Source organism: Zingiber officinale, chromosome 6B (assembly GCF_018446385.1).
Source record: "Zingiber officinale cultivar Zhangliang chromosome 6B, Zo_v1.1, whole genome shotgun sequence".
In the NCBI taxonomy this organism is placed as follows: domain Eukaryota; kingdom Viridiplantae; phylum Streptophyta; class Magnoliopsida; order Zingiberales; family Zingiberaceae; genus Zingiber; species Zingiber officinale.
In genome coordinates, this window is record NC_055996.1 from 61,757,405 (window position 1) to 61,766,914 (window position 9,510).

Here is a 9,510-nt window from a genome sequence, read left to right on the forward strand (position 1 = left end):
ATTTTTTTTTAAAAAAATATTTATCTTAATGTAGGAATAGTATATCTTTAATGTATTAAATTTATTAATCTAACTCTCTTACTAAATTATTTATTAGTCTTATTCTATCTTTTTATTATAAATTATTTAATTTATTCGATATATTCAATAATAAATTTATCATCATACTTTCTCTTTCATCATTTTCTTCCATCATATTTTTTCTCTTATCATGATTTCTCTCTCATCATACTCTCTTTTATCATTTTTTCTTATCATACTTACTCTCTTATCATACTTTCTCTTTTCTCAATCTTTCCCCTCGGGACGGTCTAGTGACTAGCGCATGAAGTGTTGACACCATGAAGTCTAGGGTTCGAATCTTGACATAGCCGATGTAAATGTCTCTCTCATGCATCAGTCAATATTCCAAAGGCTAGTAATCATTCATGATTTATCTCCTCTGGGATAGGTTGGCGAGGGCGTTGGGAGTGAGCGTAGTCACCTTTTGTCACTATACTCTCTCACATCACACTTTCTTTATTCATTTTCTCTTATCACACTTTCTCTCTCTTCATTCTTTTTCATCACATTTTTTTCTCATCATACTTTCTCTCTCATCAAAATTTTTCACATTCAACTTTCTCTCTCATCTTTTTTTCTCTTATTTTTATCTAAGAGTAGAAAAGGAAATTTTGATTGATTCCGATAAAAAATATTCAGCTAAGTAAATATTATTTTTAAGAGTGATATTCATACTCATATTTATTCTCATTCTACAATACAATAATTCTCATTCCGATTTTGATTCCTATGAAAGAATCAAACGTCATCTTAGTAAATTTGAGTAGCGCTGATGAGGTCTGAGGTTCGAATCTCGACATAGTTGAGGTAAATATTTTCTTCATGCGGCAGTCACTATTTCAAAAGCTAGTAGCCAACGGATTGACGGGTATGCTAGGGGCGAGCATAGTCACCATCATCATGCGCTAGTCATTATTCCAAAGACTAGTAGTTGATCATGATTTACCTCCTCTATGTTAATCTTAGGACGGATTAACGAGAATGCTAGGACGAGCGCAGTTACCACCACCTTAGCAGTGCTGATGGATCGCGTCCCAGTAGCACGGTAATCTGTGCACCATGAACATACGATAATACTAGTATGAGAATCAAATTATCGTTCAATGAGTTCTTTCCATTTGTCCACTACCCATGGCACTGTGGCTTGGAGGTGTAAGTCTCCTCGGGACGGTCTAGTGGCTAGCATATGAGGTGTTACCATCATGAGGTCTGAGGTTCGAATCTCGATAAAATCGAGTTAAATGTCTCCCTTATGTGCTAGCCATTATTCCAAAGGCTAGTAGCCGCCCGTGATTTACCTCTTCCGTATTGGCTCTGGAACGGATTGATAAGAGCACTGAGGGCAAACGTATTCATCTTTTTACCACCGTGACTCGAAGGTATACAAATAATGTACTTGCAAACTACAACGGACATTTCATTGATCTCAAAAGTGTATAAGTATTTTGAAAATATATGTGAAATTTTAGAGGTGAAATGTTACTTTCACTAACTTTCTTTCCAACGAATTTAACTAGCCGGTAAAATGTAAATTAACAAATTATGAGGACAAATGACAAAATTGGAAGAAAAAAAAAATCCCGGAGCAATATAAACATGCTAGGGTTTTGGGGGAGCAAATCGAAATCTCCGAAGGCGAGATGATGAAGAGGCTACATTACTTCTCCTTCTTCTGCAAAACCGTGTATTTCAGTCGTTCTCCTCACCCCCACTATGCTGCCCTCCTCTTTGCCGTCTTACCTTACTCGGACTCCGCCACCGCCGCCGGCGCCGCATCCGCTACTGGGAAGCACATGTTCATGGTCCAATACCTCGTCGACTCATGTGGCTTCGACCAGGAGAAGGCCACCGAGGCCTCGAAGCTTCTCAAGGGCATCCAATCCCGGCAGCAGCCCGACTCCGTCCTTGCTTTCCTCAAAAGTTACGGCTTCGATGACGCATCAGTGAAAAAGCTCCTACGTTATTCACCCAAATGTCTTCTTTTGGACGTAGAGAAGACACTTGCGCCAAAGTTCCGAGCTTTCGAAGATCTGGGTCTCTCCCCATCCGACATCGTCCACCTCGTCCGGTCGAATCCCCGTACCGTCAGAATCAAACATGAACGCACTGTGCCTAAGATCGAATTTTGGCAAGGCCTTCTCGGGTCCAAGGATGCGCTGGTGAAGTTGTTCAAGAGAAACCGTGCGATTCTTTCGTACAGTATCGAGAAGAAGATCCAGCCCAACCTTGAGTTGCTCCGGGAATGCGGCTTGGACGGCCCAAAGCATACCTCTGTGTTGCGGTACTGCCCACAGATCGCGGCACAGAATGCTGATTTCTTGAAGACCTTGATCAGTCGCGCGGAGGACTTGGGAGTGCCACAGACATCGGGGATGTTCCATATTACTCTGCGTGCACTCTTGATGGTCAGTCCAGAGAAGTTCAAGATGCAAATGGAATTGTTCCGGAGCTTTGGGTGGTCAGAGGACAATTTTGTTGCGGCATTCCAAAAGTGTCCTACCTTCACACAAGGGTCTTTGACGGCATTGCAGAGAAAAATGGAGTTTTTGATAAATGAGGTTGGCTATGCTTCTTCTTTCATTGCTATACGTCCGATACTATTGATAATGAGCTTGGAGAGAAGGTTAATTCCAAGACATCGGATCTTGGCAACCTTGAAGTCTAGGGGGCACTGTGAAAGTGATTACAAAGTGACGTCATATATGATGGCTTCTGAGACCAAATTTGTAGAGAAGTACATTATCTTCTATAAGGATAGATATCCAGATCTGAGTGAACTCTACGCAAGCTTGAAACACACAAATACTTCTGATTCTGGACTTCAATGAGGTAAATCATTTTTCCCCTACAAGTTATCGCTCATGTTACCATTTTCACTGTATGGCTTCTCCTTTGTCAAACTCTAAAGCTAATATTTATGCCAACAAGCATGAATATGTGAAGATTCACAGAATCATAGCTTGATTTTACATGTCAATAAGAACGAAGATGAGAACAATTCACTGGATCATGATCTTGATTTTGTGTGTCAATTGAGCTAAAAGCTCACAGGTTTGTTGCTTGCTATGTTAGACAATTGTTATTCTTGTATTCATGCAAACTCTACTACAAGAGACATTCTTCCTTCATGAACATTCAGTAACATCTCCTTGTTTGAGTAGTAGTTACTCATCTATAAGTCCCATGGAATATTGCATGGTTGGCCAATCAAGTCTCCTAACATATTTTTATAAAAGGGAGAGAAACTGCTGCCACTCATGCAATGATTATCACTTCTTGGATTTTGTCGATTGAAATGGTATTACATGTTTGACACTGAATAGCTGCAATCTCCCAAAACACTACACTACTTGTGAGTCTGTGACATGAAAGGCCACTTTGAACCATGGGGAACTATGCAAACTTTTGGATGGCTGAGAACCAAATAGGAATGGACTAGTTTAAGAAAGAACAAGTGAGGTTAGACGAGCTTTTTGTTGGTCCGGAACCAGAAGGCTTGGTCCCTACAATAAGAACGAATAATGCAAGATATGCCTCCAAATAATTGGAAATGAGCAGACGAATCTCTGAGAAGTTATGTAAAGAATTAAAATGGTAAATAGATGCAACCTATGGATAATAGTTAAGAGCTGCTTTTGTCCTTTCCTTCTAGAACTCCTTTCGTTGTTTGAGTAACTATCAACAAAGTTGTGATTTGGGTTGCATAATTTTCCAAGAGTGACACAAGGCAAATCTACCTGCTTCTGTACAGATCACAAGCAAGGTGAACTTCTAGTTCTCTGTTACACTCTTTTCATGATCTCTGTTAGTTATAGATCATATTGCCAGGTCATTTGTTAGTAAAACTTTGTACTTTGAAACATTAAAGATAGTAGAAAAGTGTAAGCCACATTGGTAGTGCATTCAATGTGTGGAGGTGGCTCAACTTGTTGATCTTCATTCTCAGTTTTGCTTGTACTCAGAAGTGAAGCAAGTCAATTTCCAACTAGCATAAAAAAATGTAGGATAATTCGTTAGCTCGAGTGTTTTTATTCTTTTTTGAAAAAATAGGATTCGAATTTGATATGTTAAAATTAAGGACCGACAGTATTGGACATTGATCCAAATTCAATCAATAATGATAACATTAAGAAGTGGTCTAGGACTCCAAGTATGTGAATAAGCAATATGGATAAACTTGAGTTAAATTACTTTTAGAAATTTTAATGATGTTTTATCTTAGAGCATTCACCTCATATTCCTATCCAAAATTTAAAATTTAAGGCAAAAAATTATTTTATTAAATTTGGATATGTATTTTTCACTACACAATATATTAACTTTCCTATAATTTATACTATTTTTATTTTTTATTTTTTTTTCTTTACCTATGTAATATCTATCTTTTATTATCTAATTTATTCTCTTTATTTTTTATATCTTTCAAATTAAATAATATTTTAATATTTAAAAAATAAATTTTATTTTTTAAATTTAAAGAAGTATTATTTATAAAATATAAATTTAGAGAATAGATAAGTTAATTGATGTAAAGTTTTTTTTTGGAAAGCTGATGTGGATATTGTTATGCTTTTTTAAATAGTTTATTAATTTTAACTCATTTATAATTATTTTTAAAATATATTATATTATTATGTTATTTTATATAATAATTTGTTGGCATAAATTAGATATCGATTTTTTTCTTAATTGTTTATATATCTAGGAAACGATTAAGTTCCCATATATTGAAAAGAAAATGATAATGTTTTCAAACGTTAAATTGCAAAATGAGGCCAATTAGGAGAAAGCAGGTCCAGGATGGAAGAGTTGGAACTCGTGCTAGAAGTTTCATAGACAATTAATTATTAGATTTGGAGCAATAAATGTGAATGTAAGGAGATGACCACATCTCCAATGTAAAGTTTATGAGAGGTTTTTAAAATTAAAAAAGTTGATAAAAAAATTTGAATTATTATAAATATGAAGTTTGAGATTTATAGTTCAATAGCAGTAGTGAAAATTTAAAATTATTTTTTTATAGTGAAATTGATGTATATACATGGAGTCATACAACTACATGCTATAAATTATATTATAAAAAAATTCACTTAGAATTTTAACCGTTGAAGATGTTTCAATGAAATTTTATAATATTGACATGACATATTGAAATAATAAAAAAAATTCATTTAGAACTTTAACAATTAGATATGTCTTAAGGTAATGTTTTTCCCTTTACCAACTATAAATTATTAGTTTCATCAATTGACAACATTTTGACATTGAAGAAAATGTCAAGGGGCAAGTTATTTTTAGTTGTAGCCTGGCTATGATTTTTTGGCTTGGTCGTGATTCAGCGGTTTGGTTTGGCTATGATTTCCACAGTTTAGAGATGCGACTACGATGGAGATTGCAATTTCATGATTTAATTCTATCAATGTTTTATGGCTGTAATTTCATGATCAGTTGTAGTTATCTTGCGGTCGGTGAAATCATAGTCATGATTACAAATCAAAACTTGAATTTTTCTTGTGATGTTTTTTCACAAGGAGGAAAAAGACTATTTTATATAATAACTGCATCTTTCTTTGGTAAATTCATCAAGAGAGAAAAGAAGCCTTACGAATTTTTTTTCCACGTTTTTTTAAAGAAATTTAATTAATAAATTTATATTTCGAACAAAATAGAATTAAAGATTTAAATTACTCTCATTCCTGATAGAGAAAAATAGAGGGTATACTTGGTAAGTTGAAATTTCTGACCATCATAAATAATGTGTAGTATCTTCTTATTCTTTACGTGAAAAAGATAATTTTGATGAAATAAAAGATAATAATTTAAATTTGATTTATAAAAACTTTAAAATAATTCCCACTTATCAATTATAGGAAGGTTGAAAAATAGATGATATATATAAAATAATTCCCACTTAATTCAATGCGGGTTGTGGGTTAAGCGGGCCAACCCGCGGATCCATCAAATTTTAAAAAAAAATTAAAAAAAATAATATCTTCACCATTTTATTTCAGAAAGATTCATTAATCAAATATGTCTAGAAATAGATATTTTAAATGTAAATATACACAAATGAGTACACATATTTAATAAAAAAAAATATTTTAAAATTATAACAAAGAAAGATATTAACTTGATATACACATAGTTTACATATGTTTCTTAACTCGTGGATTAATCCAAGCCCATTGTGGGCCGGCCTATGTGGGTCATGGGCCTAGGCGAGTTAGCCCGCTATAAATTTGGATTGATAAAATTTTATCTCAATCTGTTTAAATTATTTGATGGGATGAGTCAATTCGATGGACTCAATCCAAATTAATGACTCTACTCATAATTAATGGCTCTACTCATAGGGGCCAATTTTAATATTCTGTTGACTTGAATACCATGATTGAGCCTCGTACATCTTAACTCAACTTGAAGAAAACCCGACTCCTCAAGCTCTCAACTCCAAGCTCTTCGAGCTCTTACCTCCTAGTACTTTGAGAGTATAAAGTCTTATATAATTAAGTTAAGAAATCTTAAGAAAAAGAAAAGATCAAGAGTACAGCTAATTAAGAAAAAGATCTGTAAAAACTGTAAAAATTAAGAAAAAGAGTATAAAGTGAGTCGAAGAACTGTAAAAATTAAGAAAAAGAAAAAAAAATAACTATATTATTAAATCTAAAATTAATACTTGGAAATAAAGAGTATAAAGTCTTATATAATTAAGTTAAGAAATCTTAAACTCTAAATATAAAAAGGAGAAAAGATCAAATTGTCCTAAAAACTATAAACAAATAAATATATATAATCTAACACCCCCCCTCTCAAACTTACGATGGTACAGCTAGAAGTATTGAGAGTTTGTCAGATAAGAATCAAAAGTATGAAGCGGAATGTGTCTTGGTAAACATATTAGCAATCTGTAGCTTTGAAAGAAGAAAAAGTAATGTGATGATATCAATTTAAAGATGGTGACAAGTAATATGACAATCAATTTCAATATATTTTGTTCGCTCATAAAAATCTAAATTGTGTATAATTTGAATAACACTCTAATTATCACAATATAATGGAGTAGGTTGATGAAGAGAGATAGTCATATCCGCAAACAACCAACGCAACCAAACTATCTCACAAGTAGTTGAGGTCATGCCACAATACTTAGCTTCTGTGAAAGATCTAGAATAACATCTTACTTCTTGCTCTTCCAAGAAATGAGGGAATCACCAAGAAAAATGCAGAAGTAGTGGTAGATTTATGATTCGTAGGATCACCAGCCCAATCTGCATCAGAGTATGTTGTTCATGTGGTTAATCAATTTATCGCTGACCTAATTTTTTATGCTATCTCTTGTTACTACTTCCTGTTGCTGCTTCCATCTCCTACTGCAACTATCGATTTCGGTGCTGACATCTTTTTTGCTGATTTCAACGCCGACGCTCCTTTCTGTCGATTTCTGCATCGACGCTCTATCTTGCCAATTTTAGAGCCAACGCTCTTTTTATTTGATTTCGACACCGACGCTCTTTTCTACCGATTTCGGCACCAACGTCCTGTGCTTTCGATTAAGTCATTAATGCTCTTTTCCTTCGATTTTAGTGTCGATGCCCTGTGTTGTCGATTTCAGCACTAGCGTTCTTTTCTACTAATTTCAACATCGAGACCCTGTGTTACCGATTTGACATCCTTTTCTACCTCGGATTCTTTATGTGACCACGGGTCGTTCCAACACCAATTTTTGCATATCATACAGATGTATATCCTTACAGTTTGGTTATTTTGAGTATTATTCATTCTGTCATCATGCTGATCATGCAAATGCTTCATAAAAATTTAATCCGTATATATTGGAGCAGTTTTAATAGTTCCTTTCTTCACAACCCACTGCCATGTCAGCTTCCTCTCATATACGTTTGTCATCGTCTAGTATTTCAGGAATATCTTCTTCCTTATGAATTTTGAATTTTGGTGCCTTCCATCATATGTCATCTAATTTATCATCTTTTGTTTCTTTTTCTCCTCATTCATCTATATCTATTGTGACTACTAATGGTACTCCTATGTCATTAGTAGATGTTGATTCAATTGTTACATCTTGCCTATCTCTTACTGATTTTAATTATATTTTGAGTCTTACTTTAAATCTTATTTCTATTAATCAATTATGTGAGTCTGGATACCTAGTTTCTTTTTCTTCATCCAATTATTATGTTCAAGATCCGCAATCTCAGAGGCTGATTGGGATATTTTGTAGATAAGGAGGACTCTATGTTTTAAATCAACTCAAAGTGCTAGAAGTTGTAGCTTCGAGTATGGATTTATCATCTTTTCATCTGAGTTATTCATCTTCTGATTTTTATTTGTGGCACTCTTATTTATGTCATGTTTCAGCATATCGTCTGTAGTTTTTAGTTTTTACAAGAATATTAGACCTTTAAAAAGTTCAGATATTTTTTATTGTAGTGGTTGTAAACTGACCAAATTTTCTACTGTATCATTTTTTAAAAGTATTTCTTTTTTTTTCTTCTCCATTCTGATGTGTGGGGGCTCTCTCCTCTACCTACAAAAGGGGGGAGGGGGGTCAAGGTATTACGTTTCTTTTATCGATGATTGCACTCATTACACTTAGGTCTATCTTATGAAACACAGGTCCGATTATCTTACCATTTTCAACAACTTCAGAGCTCTTGTGTAAACTCAACATTCTAGTGTCATAAAGTGTTTCGTTGTGATTTGAGGGGTAAATACACTTCGAATCATTTTTCACATTTACTCCTGAACAGAATGGTGCGGTTGAACGAAAATATAGGCATCTTGTTGAAATAGTCTATCTGTCAGTATTCCTAGTACCTTTTGTGGGAAAGCAATCCTTACCGTTGCTCACGTGATTAATAGAATTTCAACCTCACACAAATCAGGCTTGTCACCTATTGAAAAATTGTATAGGCATGCTCCTCTCTATTCCTCTTTGCGTGCTTTTGGTTGTACTTGCTATGTCCTTCGTCCACATGTTGTGCAAATAAATTAGCCTTTCGATCTATTCTTTATGTCTTTTTGGGTTATAGTGTTAGTCAAAAAAGATATCATTGCTTTGATCCCGTTAGTCAAAATTTATATGTCTATCGTTATGTTGTGTTTCTTGAGCATATTCCATTCTTTTTTATTCCAGCTAGTTCACATAATATGACAAAGTTAGATTTACTTTACATTGATCCTTTCAATACCGACATTGAGGAAGCTTCACCCAAAGCTCCTACTGGTAGCTCAACTGAATCTGGACTTTGGTTCCTGAGATATCTTCTTCACATGCTCCTCCTTCTGTCACTAACCAATCATCTCCTGAGGTTGCGGATGATCCTTCTCTCCACCGTCGTCAATCCACTTGTGTTCGTAAGTCTACTAAACTACCAGATTTTACTTTTGTTATTCTCGTTCTTTTGCTTCATTTATTGCATCTATTGA

General features: G+C 34.3%; 1 protein-coding gene across 1 annotated transcript; it reads left to right on the forward strand.

Annotated features, from left to right (window-relative positions):
- Nucleotides 1-1,663: 1,663 nt before the first annotated feature.
- LOC121992537 (transcription termination factor MTERF8, chloroplastic-like) lies at nucleotides 1,664-3,915 on the forward strand. Its single transcript, XM_042546995.1, has 2 exons — nucleotides 1,664-2,892; nucleotides 3,780-3,915. The coding sequence occupies exon 1, from the start codon at nucleotides 1,704-1,706 to the stop codon at nucleotides 2,889-2,891; it is 1,188 nt and encodes a 395-aa protein (XP_042402929.1). The 5' UTR covers nucleotides 1,664-1,703; the 3' UTR covers nucleotide 2,892; nucleotides 3,780-3,915.
- Nucleotides 3,916-9,510: the final 5,595 nt, after the last annotated feature.

Coding starts and splice junctions, on each gene's coding strand:
- LOC121992537 (XM_042546995.1), top strand. CDS start 1,704: ATGATGAAGAGGCTACATTACTTCTCCTTCTTCTGCAAAACCGTGTAT.